The sequence below is a fragment of the Apium graveolens genome, chromosome 5 (genome assembly GCF_009905375.1).
Source record: "Apium graveolens cultivar Ventura chromosome 5, ASM990537v1, whole genome shotgun sequence".
Classification (NCBI taxonomy): Eukaryota; Viridiplantae; Streptophyta; class Magnoliopsida; order Apiales; family Apiaceae; genus Apium; species Apium graveolens.
Window position 1 is genome coordinate 302442220 of NC_133651.1, and position 20103 is coordinate 302462322.

The following is a 20103-nucleotide window of genomic DNA, read 5'->3' on the forward strand; positions in this document are numbered from 1 at the left end:
CTGCCAAATTTCTGCTCGCTGAGCTTTATCCCGTGCTTGAGATTCGGTCCATTTATACCAATTAACTTCCCCGTAATCATATCAGAAGTAGCGTATCCCTTGCCCTTGTCCATGACCTGACTGTAGCAGCCTCAAAATTTACAAACTAATATACTACAAAGGGGGAAATTTAGTTGATGGCTTATAGTTTTGCAGCTATTTATAGGCATAATTTTACATGGTCAATATGTAATATTAGGTTCTGCAGTTACGAATGTGGAAATAATTAATATTATTGACCCTATAAATTTTAAAATGAAATTATTCACCTCTGTCATTCATTTCAAAATTTGCATGTGCCTACTCCCGTAAATTTAGGAAATCTGCATTTCATTTACGTACACACAATACTTCTTTTAACTTTCATATTTGTCTAAAGATTCGGATTTCTAAAAGTTGACAAGGCAATTTCATCTTGTTACTTTTACTAAAAGATGTTATTGTTTTCTATTACAACAAAAAAAAACAAGCTACCCTTTTATAAAAACATTTCTTTACCGACTCTCAAGGTACCCTTTTTTGAAGTCACAAAATGTCTTATAAACACTTTTTTTTAAAAAAACAAAAATTACGTACTATAAATAGGCTTGCATGACTCCCCAGTAAAAAAAAAATTACACCAAAATAATTTTTTTCCAATTTAATATTAGAACTCAATATTAGGTCTTCATTGAATATTTTCGTTGCCGACTACCAAGGTACCCTTTTTGAGGGCACAACAAATCATACATACACTTTTTTTAAAACAAAAATTACGTACTAAAAATAGGCTTGCAGAACTACCCAACAAAAAAAAAATACACCAAAATAATTTTTTCTCAATTTAATATGAAGACTCAAAACTAGGTCTCCATTACATATTTCCCACTTAAAACTTACAAACAATTCAACCAAATACAATTCAATCCGGGAGGAAAGAAAAAAAACAAAAAAAAAAAAAAAAATTACCCCAAAACGCCACTTCTTCTGGGCCTCTGGGCCTTTGGGGTTGAACCCCGGAGGAAGTGGCGTTCTGCGCCACTTTTGGATTTTTTTGAACACCTGTGCCAAAAAAATGAAGTTTCTGTTCAAATGTGTCAAATATGTCCGAGAGCCGCCGGACCTGCAAGTGTTTTGGATCAACTTTGAATTGGATCCAAAATTCACCAAACCTAAAGCCTTTAACTCTAAAGCTAATTCGTCTAGTTCATATATTTCATTTGATTTCGATACAAAACTGTTTGGATGATACTTCCAAGTCAAATCAAGAGAAAGGGATTTAAATATCACTCACAACAATCATTCCCTCCACTGGATAATGACATAAAATCTTCCATATATATATAACTGAGCATTTTAGTGATTTAAGAATCTATAAGCATGACTTAAGGGGGATCTGGAATGAGCTCTTGCAATCGTCACAGCTGCAAAGTTTGTATCATCAGAAATTTTCAGAGATAACCTGCAAAATATGACCCTTTACCGTTAATCTTACATGTGTAACATAATGAAGGTTGAAAGTAAAGACGTTGATCTTGCCTGTGTTATCAAGGGCTTTGCATTTGCTTCCCACTCTGTTTCCCAACTCACAGAAGACCTTGTTTCTAGTACACCTTTTTTCAGCAACTTCAAAGCATCACATTCATCTGGAAAGCCCTTAAATAGCATCTGCATAGAGTTTTTGACTGATCTCATTATACATCTAAAAACACATTTCAAAGAGCACTAGTGGCAACTGCAGAGAAACCAATCAGATATTTTAATGAATTTTGGAATACAGTATATCATTATCTGATCTTACCATTAGCTCATCAGCTAGCTCTGAAGAGGACGAAAAAAGCAAACCATTTTTTTCAACTTCTACAAGCTCCTTGATGCTTCAAATTATAAGTCACAGATATATAGATAAAGACTTAATATGTCGATTGTCATCCATGAAATCACAAAGTCGATAAGAAACTGGCAAACTGCACATATCAACAACTTTACCATGAATATGAAACAGCGCAAACAGGCAGCCCACACCCAAACATATCAACAACCTGATAAAGGAAATTAACAATTATACGAAATTATTATACACTTATATTGGTAAATAATATCACTCGCGAATTTTAAGCACTAAAGAGGCATCCAGAACTTAACGAAATTATACCTTCATTGGAAGATCCAGCCCGGATGATGAGGTATGCAGGCAAACACCTAGATCTGCTGATCCTAGACATAATGCAAGGCAGAAGGGTAAAGAAGCAGCTACCAGGTGACCGGATATATATTTATATACTTACCAAGAAGCAATGGGTAATCTTCAGCTGACAGCCACATAGTACGAAATGCTACACGCTTGAGTTTTAACTTCCGCAATTTATCTTCATATTTTTGTTTTTCAGGTCCTTTACCTACATAATACCCCGAAAGAGTTATTACTTATTTCCAAGGCTAGCAAACATGATACATTATCAATACCATGAATGACATATAGCACAAGACACATAATTATGTACCAGTAATAACGAATAGCAACCTAGGGTACAAGAACTGCTTCCCCTCACAATATTCCCTAGAAAGTACATCATCTGGGATTGAGACATCCTCATTTAATATTCCAGCAACACGTCTATCATACATTAGTGCTGCTTTGAGAAGTATATCAAAATCTTCATCTGGCGTCCTGAAAAAGAGAACCATGGCTACAGTAACTTAGTAGAGTATAAATAGTACTAGATACTACTCTGTAGCCTATATAGTGGAATCATAGTAAATTGTGGTGGAACTAGAAAGTTCCAACAGCAGGGGCAATTTTTTTACAAGGATCTTCCAATTTTTTTAAAAAATAACCATTTTCTAGTACATAATTTTTCTAAAAGTCAAGGAAGAACAATATGAGTTTTCAGAATGAAAAACAAAATGCCCGCCTCAAAAACACAATTACGATTACGAAGAAATACGGCAAATAAGGAATGGATGTTTTTCAAGACTCAAGCCTTCAGCATTTCGTACAATAATTTTTCTAATAGAAGAGAACAAAGTAGAAAACATATATCTGCAACCTAATATTAAAATGAGAAAACTGATATGGTCGAAGCCAAAAAATAAAATTAAAAAATATTCAGTTTCAATTTTCATAATGGGTTATACGATCTTGCATAGGAAAGCCCACAACAGCATACTAGACACCATAATATACTTGAAAGTAAATATTTCCTATTTATTACCAACACTTTTTTCCCCTCATAGTATCACAGTACTTCTACTATATCTCATTTACCACTAATTAACATTGTTTTTGTACTGGGCAATTGCGGAAATTTAAATATTCTCCAGAAAAAAACCACTACTGAGGCTTGAAACATCGATCTCTTGTTACCACAAGACCTGGCAGGAGGGCAATAATACATGTCCACAACCCACAAAAAATGAAAGACAAGTTGCTACAATTAGGAATATAAAAAAAATATATCTGCATATGTGTGTGTGTTGTCTAACAGGCCTGTTTGTTTACCGGCTTATAAGTTACTTATAGCTTATAAGCCCGTAAGTACTTATCTCGGACTGTTTGTCGACTCAACTTATAAGTCGAATTTAAGCTGATAAGTTGAATGTTGGTAAGAACGTACTTTTTCTCAACTTATTTTGATTTTTCACTTTTTTATTAATTTTAGTTTTTAAATATATGTTTTTAAATGTTAAGTTAATTTAAAAGTAATGAATTAAGATAATTGTATTTAAAAATTATTTGTTTTAGTTCATTTAAGTTAAAAAAAATCCTGACTTATAAGTAAAATTAACCAAACACTTACATAACTTATAAGTATTCATCTACGTATCACTTTTAAGCCACTTATTAATTTTAAGTCATAAGTTACTTATTTTAAGATTTCCCAAACGGGCACAAGTAAGAACTTACAACACATGTTGTAAGGACTGACAGGGAATATACATAAACTTACGAGTCAATAGCTGCAACATGCCCACATCATCAACAACTTACCAGCTTGTACTGCTAACTATGAGTGCTGGACGGTTCTGATTCAAGATTATATCCATGCCGACCTGGGTAGTAAATAAAGTTGCATTCGGATTATGTTCATCTTTACCTGTCAAACATAAGTAGTGTACACATTCATATGGATTCTATCCTGCTGAAACTCATCATCACGGAACTAAAGACTAGATAAGTTAACTACATTACCATTGCTAATGCAATCTTGATGACCACGGGGCTCCTTTATATTTTTGTCAATCCTACAAAATAGCTAGAATCCAACCCAATCATGATCGGTAAAGTAATGCACTCTTGAAGATGTGTGAGAAGATAAATATGGCTTACTTTGTGTTTTTCTTCGAGTAAAGTAGGATGAAAAAACTCAGGAGGCTGATCATATAAAACGGTAGCTCTGCACATAGAAACGCCACCAGAACTCATATTTAATTCATTACACAGAAATGAAATGTGAACAAGCAAACTGCAAAAGACTTTAAACTTATAAGCTGAAACTCTTACTTAATTCCCCAATTTTGAGCCAATTCAAGTTGCATTGCCTGTGTCACGCATAAGGAACCATTTGCCATCTTTCCATAATGTTTCTCAAACCTAAGAGTATACCGGGTCATGTACATGGCACTTAAAGTCTCAAAATCACAAGAAATTTTGTATGTAAAGGAAGTTTTACCAACGATACACTGCCACAAAAGGATTACTTCTCCCAAGAGACAATGCAAGCAATGTATATCCAAAATTATGCCAATCAACTACGAATTTGGACCGCCTCATCCAGCTGGCCCATTTTACAGCCACTAAAGTAGGAACAGAAGGCGGGTTCTACACAAGCAGAAAAATGTACAATTGCCTCGATCAAGATTCAAGATATATAGCATGTCCATTTTTGCAAAGTAATTAAAAAAACATGTCTGAAAAGAGTAAATTTCCATAAAAACATCACAGCATTGCACTTCGAAAAATTTGAAAAGTTACAACATTAAATTCACCTGTACAATGAAAACATCGGGAGCAGGTATCTCAACACAAAGAAACCATAGCAGCACTATAAATTGAAACAGAGGCTTGAATAAAAGCATCAAAGGCTGAAGTATCTTCAGCAAATGAGGGAATGCTGGCCAGGGTTTCTGCGGAACCAGAACACTGAGAATTCAGTGACAGACATAAAATATTCAGGAATGAATTTAAGGGGATCAAGTTTTGGTATAGTTATTAGCAAAAAACAGTACCATATTATGAATATGAATAGATTGGTGCTCTAATACAGCAGAGTGGGGATCAGAACCTATTCAAGCATAAAGGACAAAGAAGAGAAAGAGAAAGGATTAGCACAAACAAAACTATTAGACGTCCCTGGATTTCCAAAAAGATGCAGATTTATGAACAGAAACAAAATTAAGCAAGCAAATAACCAACTTTTGCAGTCACAAACTTTATCATTTTGGTGTCTGATCCTTACACCATATCCGAAACAGGTAAGAAATCACATTTATCATAGCAGACAGAACTATTGCATATACCAAGAAACATCTTAGATATTAGCATAGGCAGCAGACGCATAAAGGAGAATGAAAGAGTTAGGGCCATGTTTGTTTCGAGGGATTATAAATCCCTGAATTGTTATCCGGGTATAGTAGTCCCGTCATTAACAATCCAACAAATTATAATCCTTTAAATTATCCTATTCCATGTTTGTTGTGAAGTATTAAGATTAGGACTAGCCTATAATTCTTTAATATTTGATAATCCTTTAAATTATCTTATCTCATGTTTGCTTTGAAAGATAAGCATGGGATTGGACTACTATCCTTTGAGTTTTCTAATTCTATGTTTGTTTTACATGGAATCATAGGGAGGCGAATATAATCCTATAAAAAGTGACTTGTTAGAGGGGATTAAATTAATACCTCGTTGACATGGAATCATAGTGAGGCGAATATAATCCTATAAAAAGTGACTTGTTAGAGGGGATTACATTAATACCTCGTCCAACCAAGTACTAGAGAGGACTACAATCATATCCTTTACTCCGAAAAACAAAACATAAGATAGGATAATTTAAAGGATTATAACCTTGGATTAATACCAAAAAGAATTTCACAAAACAAACATGGATCGAAAAATTTAAAGGATTATAATCATATCCTATACTTATGCTTAATACCATGAAACAAAACATGGCCTAAATGTACATGACATTTTCACACATAGTAAGAATATAATATAGACTTCCACGTGTTATTGAGGTAAGGCACTATTTAAAGTACATTTAACAATTATGCAATAAAATTCAATTATCACCAAAAAATGTCCTTTAAAATAGTGAAATATATGCTTTGCCACCATAAAAATAAGTAAAATAAGTGTACTTACATTTTTATCTAGCTAAAAATTATAACTAGAATCTAATTTGCATGTATCGCAATGAATTTAAAATTAAAATAAGTAAAAAATTAGAACTTAAAAAAACTTGTTTCAATAAAAAAAATTGAAACAAAACTAATACAAGTTTTCTATAGAAAGTGGAAAGTGCATTTTTACAGGAAGATGTTACATCTTATTACTAGTATCCTTAAAAACTATAAGTAAACTGTAACTTCCAAATGATAGTATAGTCAACAGCCGTTAAAAAATGATAGTAAAAAATTATGTTAAATTCTGCTATGCCTCCGGTTTTTAACGGAGATAGTACTAAGGAACAACAATGAAATACAAGTAGAAAACTATTAATTACCCAGTCTAGTTAATTAAGAAATGTGTCAATCAACAATGGTGTAATAGAATGAAATGATCTTTAAACACAAAGGCCAACACCGCCAAAAAAGATCGATACAAGTTTTTGCACAAAAGAGTGTAGCAGGGTTTGCATGTCACAATCAAATTTTCGAACTTACTTCCCAGAGTAGCTATAGTTTCTCTATAACCAAACAAAGCATCAAATACTATATATAACCCGTGAAAGTTACAAAAATACCTTATAATTTAATAGGAACAGAAAATGCTATTGAGTAAAAATTATAAAAACATCTCACCTCCATATGCAACTATATCCACTTCCAAGCATGCCTGCATAAAAACATGACATCAAGAACTGATCAAAATTTAGGATAACTGGCCTTAAACTTAATCAATTAAACAATGACAAAACTTCAGTGCAAGAGTTACTAAAAAGTAAATAGATTGATGCAACAGAGTTATGCGCCCTTTCATGTATACAAAACACAAAAGATCAATATGAAGGTTTGTTATGTGCAGTCTGTATCCCCTCAACCTAGCCACATTTTTACCTAGAATGTCGTAATTAGTGGTACTGTGTTTATCCTATATATCATTTCCAGAAATTTTACTTCTCAAGTGCTACAGAGCAATTATACAAAAACTAAAAAGGCGTTAATATATTAAACTTAAAAAATAAAGAGTAAGGTAATTAGACAACAACATTTTGTATACCTTTTTTGCAACTTCTCAAAAACGACTATTTAAAAAAAAATCTCTATAAACTTCAAAAGAATAAGTGTTCTCGGAAACGACCTCCCCCTCCTAAACCGCAATTGAAGTGATACAACACAATATACATCTCGTTTGATCAGTTATTCACTAATCTAAATTCAGCATCAATAAACTAGCATCCCAATAAACCAATCATAACGGAATATTATTGGAACCCAAATAAAAAATTAAAAACCCCGAAAAACCTAGTTTACAACTGTAATTCTTACTTCAAATCAATTCCACTAAATTTGATAAACTACATAACACATTACACAAACAATCACCAAAAAATGACCTGGCGAGCAAGAGAAAGGGCGTGATACTGCATTCGAGGACTGCGACCGATATCGCCGAGAACTACCAAAGCTGCCCTGCCTCTCCTCTCTTCTTCCACTACAATCAACCATCAATTCATCATCAAGTTTCAATTTTTATTCAATTAATAACATAAACTTGCGAAATTAAACAAATTAATTTGATTTTAAGTGTGCAAATAAGATAAATAAAATTGATAAGGGCAGAACCTGGCATTGTTGTTGATCTTCAGTAAGTGAATTTGGAAGTTGAAACAATGAGCTCTGTTCTTGAAATGCAAGAACATGATAGTTTTGATTTGGGTTAAGAATAATGGGCCTTTTTTGGGCTTGTAGTCTTGTACTAATAGTTTCAGTTTACAACTGCGAGATCAGACCGGGCCTAAAACAAATTTTACATTTTTTTATTATTAATTTTTTTCGAAAATATTTGAAAATGTCCCGAAAATTAAAATTTATAAAGTATTGTTGATTTCTAGCATAATTTAATTTCTGAATTCGCCCGCGCTTTTAGCAGCATCATGCATAAAAAAATTTTGCCGAAGTCCGCCAACATGCAACTTTCCAAATGTATTAATGTATTAATTTTACCGAATTATATATTAAAATTTGTTCCCAGATGATATAATAATAATGTTTTCATAATTTTATATATGTATTCGTGATATTTATATGAATGCATGGGATCATTATTACTAATTAACTAGCATAAATCCCGTGCGATGCACGGGTTCCCATTAATATTTTAAATTTTTATTTATCCAGTTATATTATATTTTTAAAATATTTATATAAATATATAATAATTATAAATTTATAATAAAAATAATAGAATAACATGTGATCGTAATTTAGTAGAATAAATAGACTATTTCTAGTAGTTTAACAATTTAGTAGTTTAGCATATATATAACACTATTATTTATATCTTTTAATAATATGATAAGTTGTATTCGTAGTTTAGTAGGATAAGTATATTATATTTAGTAGTAGTTTAATAATTTAGTAGTTCATTAGATATATAACACTATTTATCTATTTTTTTAATAATCAAAATTAGGGAATTATTGTTGAACCAAACCGTTGAACCAAATTATCTCCATTAATATTTTAAATTTTTATTTATCCAGTTATATTATATTTTTAAAATATTTATATAAATATATAATGATTATAAATTTATAATAAAAATAATAGAATAACATGTGGTCGTAATTTAGTAGAATAAATAGACTATTTCTAGTAGTTTAATAATTTAGTAGTTTGGCAGATATATAACACTATTATTTATATCTTTTAATAATAGGATAAGTTGTATTCGTAGTTTAGTAAGGATAAGTATACTGTATTTAGTAGTAGTTTAATAATTTATTAGTTTATTAGATATATAACACTATTTATCTATTTTTATAATAATCAAAATTAGGGAATTATTGTTGAACCAAACCGTTGAACCAAATTATCTCCATTAATATTTTAAATTTTTATTTATCCAGTTATATTATATTTTTAAAATATTTATATAAATATATAATGATTATAAATTTATAATAAAAATAATAGAATAACATGCGGTCGTAATTTAGTAGAATAAATAGACTATTTCTAGTAGTTTAATAATTTAGTAGTTTGGCAGATATATAACACTATTATTTATATCTTTTAATAATAGGATAAGTTGTATTCGTAGTTTAGTAGGATAAGTATACTATATTTAGTAGTAGTTTAATAATTTAGTAGTTTATTAGGTATATAACAGTATTTATCTATTTTTGTAATAATCAAAATTAGATAATTATCGTTGAATCAAACCGTTGAACCAAATTGTCTCTATTCCCGCTATACTATAGATTTGTACACAATCCAGGGACGAAATTAGGAATTCAAAATCAGATGGTCTTAACGTATCACTGGCCAAGTTTCAAACACAGAATTACGATTGTAGCTTCAGTGCTCACTTGAGTATTGATTTTTATTTAGCAGGGGTCGTAAATTAGGTATTAGATATTACTCGGTTTGAATAAATTGAATAACTTAGTTGGGTTTCAAACATAGTTGGACTAAGAAAACTCATCATATGTGTTATGTTACATTTTGGCATGGTCTGTTCTCCCAAATTTCCAATATTTATTAATTATTAATTTCGATTAATAATTATAACTTAATGCACGAGTTTTATCCTCTCCGTGAAACGAGAAAATAAATCAATCAGAAAATAAATTACGGAAAATATATCGAAACAATATCTTTCAAATCAGGAATATATCACAACGCCAAAATTAAATAATATAAAATCGTTAATCAAGCACATTAACTAAACTTATCCCTAAAGTCTCTTAGGAATAAACCCAATTTTTACATAACTGTGTACACTTGATCCAATATAAATTGGTACGCATGCGCAGGCATCTTGGCAAAAGGATCCGATACAACGAGACAAATCGAGACACCTCCCAAGTCCAGCCACCCTATTTTTTTATAAACCCTAACCCCAACAATCAGCCACATTCATACGCAAATCACTCTACTATTTCAGCAACACTCTGATTTCGTGTTGTTACGAAATTAGTCCAACAACAATATGCATAAGTAGTAATTTTTTTCTTTAAAATCATCATGAGCTTAAGCTCGCGTAAGCCTTGTTTCGCTCCGTCTCCGAGGCAGTCATATCATTACACATGATATTTGCTACTTTGTATTCAATTTGGGTACAGATTTAAGATCTCCATAATTATTCTTATCTTATTTGATTAAGATGATCATATATATATGTGTGTTAATCGTATGTAACTCGTCAACTTTGAGCATTTGATACATAAGGCGGTTTAAATCTGTAAGAAAGAGTTATTATCTATATTTGGAGTTCGAAAAATATCATCTCCGCAGATGTACATGGTCTAAATTAAATTGAATGTAATCAGACAGTACATTTTAGTAACATTCGTTCACTGAGGCGAGCCCGCTAGTGACATATAAGGCTAAGGGCTCCAGTTCGTTGTTGTTGTGTATTTTTTTTATTATTGTGTGTACAAATGGACTGATATTAAAAATAATTTAAAAAAATTATCTCTTATAATTAAGAAGTGTGAAGAAAAAATATTATGATGGGTTTAATTATCAACTAAATAATCTAATAAAAAAATAAAACTATATAACAACTATGAGAGAAGACGATTCAAAAATTAAGGTTCGTCAATAGCTATCGTTAATGTCTAATTTATATTCTTATTTTGTTACAAACAAATATTCTATTTTTTTATAAAATTCTCTCCCAAAATAGATTATAAAATTTTCTCCCAAAATAGATTATTCTTATTTTGTCATGAATTCAAAGCTTGAGCAATTGCCAAAGTCAGATACCTTAGAGAGATCCTTCATAGGGAATTCAGTTATTGAAGATGAAAAAGGAGCTGAGCAACTGGAGGTTTTGAATGCATCTCCGTGGAAGAGGAATTTGGATATGCCATTCAATTCTCTGGGGTTTGTAGAGCTGAAAATTTATCAGGAGCGTCTCGAGCCGTCTGTTGAAGAAGCTCCCACACTTGAACTCAACCCATTGCCAGATCACTTGAGTTATGCATTCTTGGGTGCACCTCCTGACAAGGGGTTGGAATATATCTATGATAATCTAAAGGATGACCGACCGGCTCCTCCCGTGCTTACATAGGGTTCTTCTCATACGCAGCAAGTAGTTGATAGGTTTGGTCGTGGTGATGCGCAGTATAGATGGTTGATTTGGCATATTGAGGCCATGCATGACATCCACCGACGTTTTGCTGAAGATTTGACGCTCACTCTCGGTACTGTTTTCCGGGACACTGGTGTTAAGGTTGATTGGCCACCTGATCCTTGAGGGTGATCCTCCCGCTAACTAGGTATGCCTGAAATCCTTATTATTATCTTCAATGAGGACATTAAAAATTTAAGTTTGGGGGTGATAATGTAAGGATTAGTTTGTGTGTGTCCATATAGATTCATATAGATTCATGTTGCATGTTTAGTTGTAACTCATTCATATTTTTGCATGATTGTTCATATAGGACATTTTTATTTGTGTTATTATGTGAGTTCATTTAGTTGCATGTGCATGCATATAACATGATCCCTTAGGTTGGGTTGTTTCTGATTGATAAGTTGATGTTAAATTGGAGTGTGGTGATGACGACTAAAAGGTTATTTAAGTCTAATGAATTAATTTGCATGCCAAAAAAAAAATCACAAAGTCTTATATGATTGCTTTTAATCTAGATCATGATCATACTTGTTTATTTATTGAGATTTAATTACTTGGTTATATCTAGAATTTTTGGTATTCTTGTAATGACAAAAAGAATACTAATTTTTAAACTGGAGACAAACTTGGATTTCATTGCTAGTTGTGATTAAGACTAGGCGTCAAATGGCTAGTAGCCGGCTCATATTTTATGAGTAGTCTAGGGTTGAATGAGATGGAGCGAAACGCACTCATTCAGAAAAAGAAAAGAAAAAATAGGAAAAAGTATGTGTTTATGCATAATTGATCAAGAGTGAGCTCTTTTATACTCGAGTTATTAAGTTCTAGGGGACTTTGTGCCTAGTGACCTAAGGCTTTTATAGTTTGGGATCCGCTAACCTAATACCCGCTACATGGGTATTATTGCATAAATCTTTTGGAACTCATTCATTGCACGATCAAATAAGCATCTTTGTTTTGTATTCAATAATATCGTGAATCCTTGTATAACTCTAGTAGGAAGGAGGTGTTGTGAGTCTTTATGCGTTGAACGTCTATTCTGTTTATAAACTTGTGATTGTTTTGATGATAGATAAGTTATGGTTATTGATCTAGTATCGAGAGTATATCTGTTAAGCGTTACACACACGCACGTTTCTGGTTTGTAAGTTGATTTATGGGATTTATGCGAACTCTGTTTAGAGTCATTGCATTCTTAGAGGCGTTGGATTATTCATTTGGTTATGGTTATTCTGAGGGGATCGATTGCATTATCATTTAGTTGCATTCACGTAGTTGCATTCATGCATTACATTTGTTTTATATATTTGAGTCTGTTTATGCTTGAGGACAAGAATCGATTCAAGTTTGGGGGTGTGATAAGTGAATTTTATATCTACTTGGAATGCTTCATTACAAGCTTAAGTTGGTGTTTTGGACTCAAGTTGTTGGTATTTTTGATATGTTTTTGTGTTATTGCATTTCAGGCATCACTTAAATGAAAAAGGAGTTTTTCAAGGAAATATGCTGAAAAGAGATCAGAATTGGAAGCTTAGGCCATTCTCAAGTTGTAGAGAACCTCGTTAGCTTCGCGTGGGCAGTTGAATCTCCTAATTCTGACGAGCAGAACTCAAGATATAGCCAAAAGAAGAATTATCAAAAAAATTCCAGAAGGCCAGCGCGGCCGCGCCAGAACTAGCCCGCCCGCGCCTCAGAAATCACTATTCCAGCGCGGCCTCGCCCGAAAGTAGCGCGCTTGCGCCCTGTTTCTGCACCAGAATCCTGATTTTAGTCGAAATTGAAGATTTTAAGAGTCTCGGTCATCCTGGAGCCTATATATATCAATAAAAAGACGTTTTCAACAACAATGAGACAAGGAAGAGCAATACGAAGACCTAGAGAGCACAAGACGGCTATGGAGAAGAAGACTTTTGTATTTTTCAATATAGTTGATACTTCGGATGCTTTTTTCGATTTATCTTTAAACCATAATACTCTTATATTGTTTTATATCATATTTTCATTGTAACCCATGGTGACGATGAGTTCGATTATGAACTAATCGTTATCGTGGGGTTCTAACGGATTTACTTATGGATTTCTATTGTTAATTTATTTCAATATCTTGGTGTGTGGTGATTGATTAATATCCTAGTATTGGTTGTGCTTATTCGTCTTATGTGTGTAGCTAACATATAAGATTGCGTGTTAATCTCTATTGAAGCGACAGTGAATATAGAGATTTAAAAATTGACATGCTAGCATAGGTTCATGTATAATTGTTATGCGTGATTCGTAGGTAATTTTAACCATCTCACTTTCCCTATATAATCACGATAGATAACTTGCGCATTAAACCTTTATGTTGTCAAATTCTATATACATATAGGGTCTCGACATAATTGGTGTATATTCAGTTTCTATCTCTTTTTTGGATGTCTGGTAGTAGGGTATTCGTACAACGAAAGTTGGAGTTTACTAGTTTCGTGTTATCTGATTAGTTGTCATCACCATCACATGCTAAGGTTAAGAACAATGACTTTGAATGAAGTAGTAATGAAGTTAGAATCCCATGTTTGTCTCATATAGTTAATTCAATCACTTTAATTCTTAGTTAATTGCATGTTAGTTTAATCTTAGTTATAAACATCTCAACTTGTTATTGTCTTAGCATTGAGCGATAGCCATACCATTGTTGCATAGGTGCATAAACTTAAGTTAACTTAAAAGAGTCTCGGTGGGAACGAATTTGATTTATATCTTATACTACTTGCGAACACGGATACTTGCATATAATTTTAGCGCGTGTTTTCGCCCTAACAAGATTCAGGTTGAAGCAATCAGAAAGGTCAAAGGATACGATGGCGAGCGGATTCTCAAGGATTTTGTTTGGGCGCACAAGGACCTTTTGGACAAAGAGACAAGCGACAGCTTTTTTAAAGGAGATAAGCAGGCAGGTACGGAAGTTCCTAACCAGATCCATTGGAGAAGCTTGAGAGCTAGAGGAGGATTGGAGTGGAGAGAGAAAGGAAGAGATTCTGAAAAAGCTCAGGTTGTAAAGGGATCTTCGTTGACAACTAATACTTATGCTCAAGCATTACAAAATAAGGAGGAAAGAATTGAAAATAGCAAGTCTAAAGTGGATGATGGGGATTGGCAGGTAATACGGAGGAAGAAGAAATTAGGAAGGGAAAGATCAAACTCGGGATTTATGATTTTCTCATATAATATTCTGGAAGAGTGTAGAGCTAGGAAGATCTGGAATTGTTTCAAGGATACCGAAATTATATTGGATATAATTCTTCCAAGAAAGACGAATAAAAAGTGTAAAAGATTTGGTTTTGTCAAAACAACTTTATAATTGGAGGTTGGTACAATCATTTTCAATGCTAAGGAAAAGAGGGATTTGGGCTCTAAAATAAAAATGAGTCTTAGTGAAAAGAAAGGTTTTAGGGGGCAGGAATTAGAAGTTAGTAGATTACCTATTTTTAGTGGTGCTTCAAGCAAGCAGACAAGGTTAAGGGAAGAGTTTGGTAACATAAAAAGAGTGTGTCGGAGTACAATGTTAAAAACATGATTGATAAGAAAGATAAAGAATTGGGTGCAGAGATGTTTGAATACATCGAAGCTGTGGTAGACAAGGATAAATAGGATGGTCTATATGATAGCAAAGTGGGTTTTTCCAAAGTTGATGAATTAGCGGGTTCCTTCGCAGAACAAGCTAAGAGCTGAAGTTATTACACAGGTCAATGTAGTTGGGTTAACCTCTAGAAAGTTTCTGCTAGCTAACATGGGTGAGAATGGTTGGGAGGAATATGGAGATGGGGTTTTAATAAGTGGTTTGGTAGTCTGAAAAACTTTGCTGAAAAAGATTTAATTGTTCCCAGGACAGTTTGGTTGCAAACTTATGGGATTCCAATGAATGTGTGGTTGGAAGAGAACTTAAAGGGTTATACGAGATGGATGGGAGATTGGATCAGTTGGTCTTATCAGAAGGATGGTGAAAGTGAATTTTTTAATCCAGTTATTTGTTTATCTACTAATAAGAGAGAAATAATCGAAGAGAATGTGAATATTTTAGTAAAGGGAAAGAGTTTTCCAATTAAGTTTGTTGAAATTTCATACATGGGAAAGTTGAAGAATAAAATTGACACAATGAGTGTTTCTGGTAGTGAAACGACAACATCAGTTAGGAAGGAGGGTGATAGATTGGATTTTAGTAAAGGACGTAGATGTTAGTAAGGTTGAGGAGTCTGAGTCACTACTAGTAAATAATGAGAATAAAGGTCGCATAGAGGGAAGTTTAATTGCTTCAGGAAAAGAGGAGTTGTGCAAGAAGGGATTAAATTTGGCTATGGAAAAGATGTTTAAGGAAAGAAGTTCGGATCTGGTAAATGATAAGAATGCAGTAGAAGTTGTTAGATTGGCTTCCTTGTCATCTAGTAAGGATTCTCTCAATAGTACAAAGTCTTATGGTCAGAAAGAATATATTGAGATGTCTACAAGTTATAAGAAGAGGGATTCTATGCTAAGGCAAAAAGCAAGAATTCAGTGGAATTTGTAAGGAGATAAAAAATCAAAGTTTTTCCATAAAGTAATTTAGAGAAGGAGATGCAGGAATAGAATTGACAAAATTGTGACATAAGGGAATGTGTTGAATGGCTCAAAAGAAGTCAGAGTTGCTTTCTATAATTATTTTAGAAATATTTACAATTCAAGAAAGTTGGAATTTTTTGAGGTGAGTTCATTGATAGACAATAGATTAAGTGATGAGGAAGTGCTTTTCTTAGAAAGGGACTCCGGCATGGAGGAGTTTGAACAAGCACTTAAATCCTTTAGCAATGATAAAGCTCCAGGTCCAGATGGTTTTAATATGAAATATATCAAGGAATTTTGTCCTTTCTTGAGGGATAAAGTTTTGGAGGGGTTCAAACTATTTGCAAGTACTGGGGTGCTTCCTAAAGGTTTTAACTCTTCATTCATAGCTTTGGTGCCAATTAAGTTGAATGACTTCAGGCCTATAAGTCTAATATATAGTGTTTTCAAGCTGTTAACTAATATGTTAGAAAGTAGGTTCAATTCAGTATATGATAAGTTGGTAGACATAAATCGGTTTAGTTTTGTAAAGGGTAGACAAGATGCTAAAAGTATCTTTATAGTTAATGAGGTCTACCATTCTATGAAATCTTCTACAAACAAGGGGTTGATATTAAAGTTGGATTTTGTGAAATCCTTTGATTATGTGAGATGGAGTTTTCTTTTCAAATCTATGAGATGTTTAGGATTGGGGAGTAGGTGGATTAAGTGGATGGAAGATTTCTTTAAAACAATTAGACTGTCTGTTTTGGTCAATGGTTCCCCTTATAGGGAGTTTAGCATGTTGAACAGAATCAGGAAAGGAGATCCTCTATCTCATATGCTCTTCAATCTAGCAGGAGAAGTCTTAAGAAAAGGTAATGCAAAGCAAGTGAAAGAGGTCTGATTGAGGGTATATAACTGAGAAATAAGGGTAAGAAGATCTCACATTTGCAGTATGTTGATGATATCATAGTTTTTCTACAGGGTAATGAGAAGTCAATTGTGGGAATTAAAATAGTACTACAATGTTTCCAACTACTTTCTGGATTAAAGATCAATTTTCAGAAAAGCAATATTTACTCTTATCACATTTCAGATAAAGAGCTGGAGTATTTTGCAGTAAAGTTGGGTTGCAAAGTAGGTACTTGGCCTTTAGTATATTTGGGAAGTCAAATTGGTATTGGTCCCATAAATGCTATCTTTTGGAAGCCTTTAGTGGATAAATTTAAGAGTAAATTAGCTAGCTGGAAGAGAAACAATTTGAATCATGCTGGTAGGTTATCTTTAGTAAAATCAACTTTGGATAGTCTTCCAGTCTCCTAGTTTGCTTTGCACAAAGTTCCAGTGGGAATTTGTAATCATCTTGAAAAAATCAGGAGGGATTTTTTTTCTGGGGTGATTTGTCAGAGGATAGAGGAATTTACTGCAGGAAGATGCATCTCATAGCATGGAAGTTAATTTGTAAATCCAAGAAGCAGGGGAGTTTGGGTTTAAGTTCTTTGCAACACACAATTGACTGGTAATCAGGATAAGATTATTTGGGTCCCAGTTATGGACACCTATACCACTAGAGCTGCTCATGAGTTATTTCTAAATAAAGAAGTGAAGGTCTGTGGTGATAATTGGGAACATATCTGGAAATATAAAGTGCCTGAAAAAGTTAAGTTATTCGTATAGAAAGTCCAGTATGGGATTGTTCCAACAAAGGTATGGTTAGCTCATAGAATTCATAATTTTAGTGTTTGTAAGCTTTATCTGCTATGTGGATTGGAACATGAGTCCCAAAACCATTTGTTTTGAAAGTGCATTTTCTCTAGAAAAGTTTGGGTCCTTATACTAGGTTGGTGCGGGATAGTGTCAAAGGTTTATATAGAAGATTTGGCATATATTTGGAGATTCATGCTCTTTTTCCCCAGGAAGGTATTAAAACAGTTTGGAATAGTATTTTAGTAGCCACTTTGTAGACTATCTAGTTATATAGGAATCATTGTATCTTTGATAATAAATAAGAAAGTGTATACTCTGATTCAAAGCAGAGCTCTGGAGTGGTGTTTGCCTAATGACATTATAAATAACAAGAGAAGTACTTGGTGGCCTTGTAATCCAATTGATGTGGTGACAGTAAGTTAAAAAGATTTGTGGGGGGAGTTTGTAAATAAGAACAATTTTGACATTGTGGTATTTATAGATGGAAGTTTTAAAAAGTATGTTAAGGGTAAGATACTAGCTGGTATTGGTGGAATGATTCAAGATGTTTCAGGAGAAAAGTTATTGCAGTTTGTTGGCCCTACATCAGTTACTAGTGTTTTTGAAGTAGAATGCTTTGCTTTGGAAGTTCTGTTTAAATTGTTGAAGGATAGTAACTGGAGTAAAAATCATATTTTGGTGATCTCAGATAATGAGAAGCTAGTTAAGGAGACTGATCTAGATGTTCTTCAGGTGAGACTTTGGAATGTTAAGCATTTAGATGTTCAGTTGAAACATAAATAGTCGAAGTTGGAATGAAACTGCATATGGACATGCAAAAAGGGGTGTTTTTTTGAATAGTTTAGAGGTAATTAAATAAAAGAATTTTTATTTTTTGGGGTGCATGTAAATTTTGTTTTTTAGGATTTAGTGGTTCATTTTAAATTAGTAAATATCATAGGTTTAATTACTTACAGGGTAATTATATTAGCTTGGGAAAACTGAAAAAGTTTTTTTTAGATTCCTTCTTGGAAGCCCAAACGTTTGTTTTGGGGAGTAGTTTTGAGGCTGTAGGGCTTTTATGACAGCCTCTAGGGGGATCAACTGGAAGTCATATATAAGAGGGTTATTTGCATGCAAATACTACATAAAATTGTTCTATCAAGTGTTTTCTCTTCGTCTTTTAGAAAGAATTTCAGCTTAGGGTTTATACAGTCCTTTAGAAAAGTCTCAATGTAAGAAGAAAATATAAATGTCAATGCGAGGTGGTTGATGCCAAGCAAGGTAGGGGTTAAATGTAATGTGCACAATTTCTTTTCGCAAGAAGCATTACCAAATGCTAAGTTTCTTATTATTTAAGTTCAAATAAGCCTAATTACTTCTAACTTTTGAAAATTCTTTATTTCCTGTGATAACAAATTTTCTTATAATTTAAATCCAAATAAGGCCAATTTCTTTATAATTTTGAATTTTTTTTCTTTCCGATCATAAAATATTAAACTCTAATTAATAATATTTAATTAATAATATAATATAAAAATTCTGAGAATAATTTTTTAAAAAACCTACTCTATGATTCTGATAGGTTCTTAACTTTTCAAACATAGGGTTTGACATGCATTTTAAGATTTTTATCTAGTAGTGCTACATAACTGATTTTTTAAATTTTCTTTATTCAAATAAAAATTTAAAGATTTAATTTTTATTCAAGATTTAAAAAAAAATTGTCTAACTATACTAAAATAAGTGTTAAGTACTCTATTTTAAATGTAAAAAATTTATCGAAACGGAGGGAATATATAAACACTTTATCACCCCGCTAGTGACATAGATTTATATCATGCTCTGGCCCAATGACGTGATGGGAGTCGGGAGCTATAGGTCCACGGTCCAAACTAAATTGGACATATATAATGGGCCTGTGTAGCAATTTATTAGTTTTTTTTTCTAAATAGCAATTTATAAGTTAATTAGGCCATCTCCAAGAGTGGCCTTTTGGCCTAAATTTGAACCGACTTAGATCCAAATCTATCCAATAATGGTCTATTATCATGTTCCAATTTAGGTCAGTATTATTCACTGGCCTAAATTGAAACAGGACAATAGACCATTGTTGGGTAGATTTAGACTGAAATCGGTTCAAATTTAGGCCAATAGGCCACTCTTGGAGATGACCTAAGGCCGATACTATTCATCGGCATAAATCTTTTTAATAATACAATATTATCTTTTTATATTTTATATATTCGTTAATTTGTTAATTGGATTTTATTACATATATATCGAGTAGTTTTTAATTATAT

General features: G+C 32.7%; 1 protein-coding gene across 1 annotated transcript; it reads right to left on the reverse strand.

Moving 5' to 3' along the window:
* Positions 1–837: 837 nt before the first annotated feature.
* On the reverse strand, positions 838–8159 carry LOC141659276 (UDP-glycosyltransferase TURAN-like). Its single transcript, XM_074466072.1, has 17 exons — positions 8035–8159; positions 7806–7903; positions 7051–7084; positions 5248–5303; positions 5008–5145; positions 4692–4840; positions 4523–4612; positions 4349–4415; positions 4211–4274; positions 4010–4115; positions 2523–2689; positions 2307–2417; positions 2174–2235; positions 2008–2060; positions 1820–1895; positions 1558–1686; positions 838–1480 (listed from the first exon to the last, which is right to left on the reverse strand). Exons 1-17 carry the CDS (start codon positions 8039–8041, stop codon positions 1460–1462), a joined length of 1428 nt encoding a protein of 475 aa, XP_074322173.1. The 5' UTR covers positions 8042–8159; the 3' UTR covers positions 838–1459.
* Positions 8160–20103: the final 11944 nt, after the last annotated feature.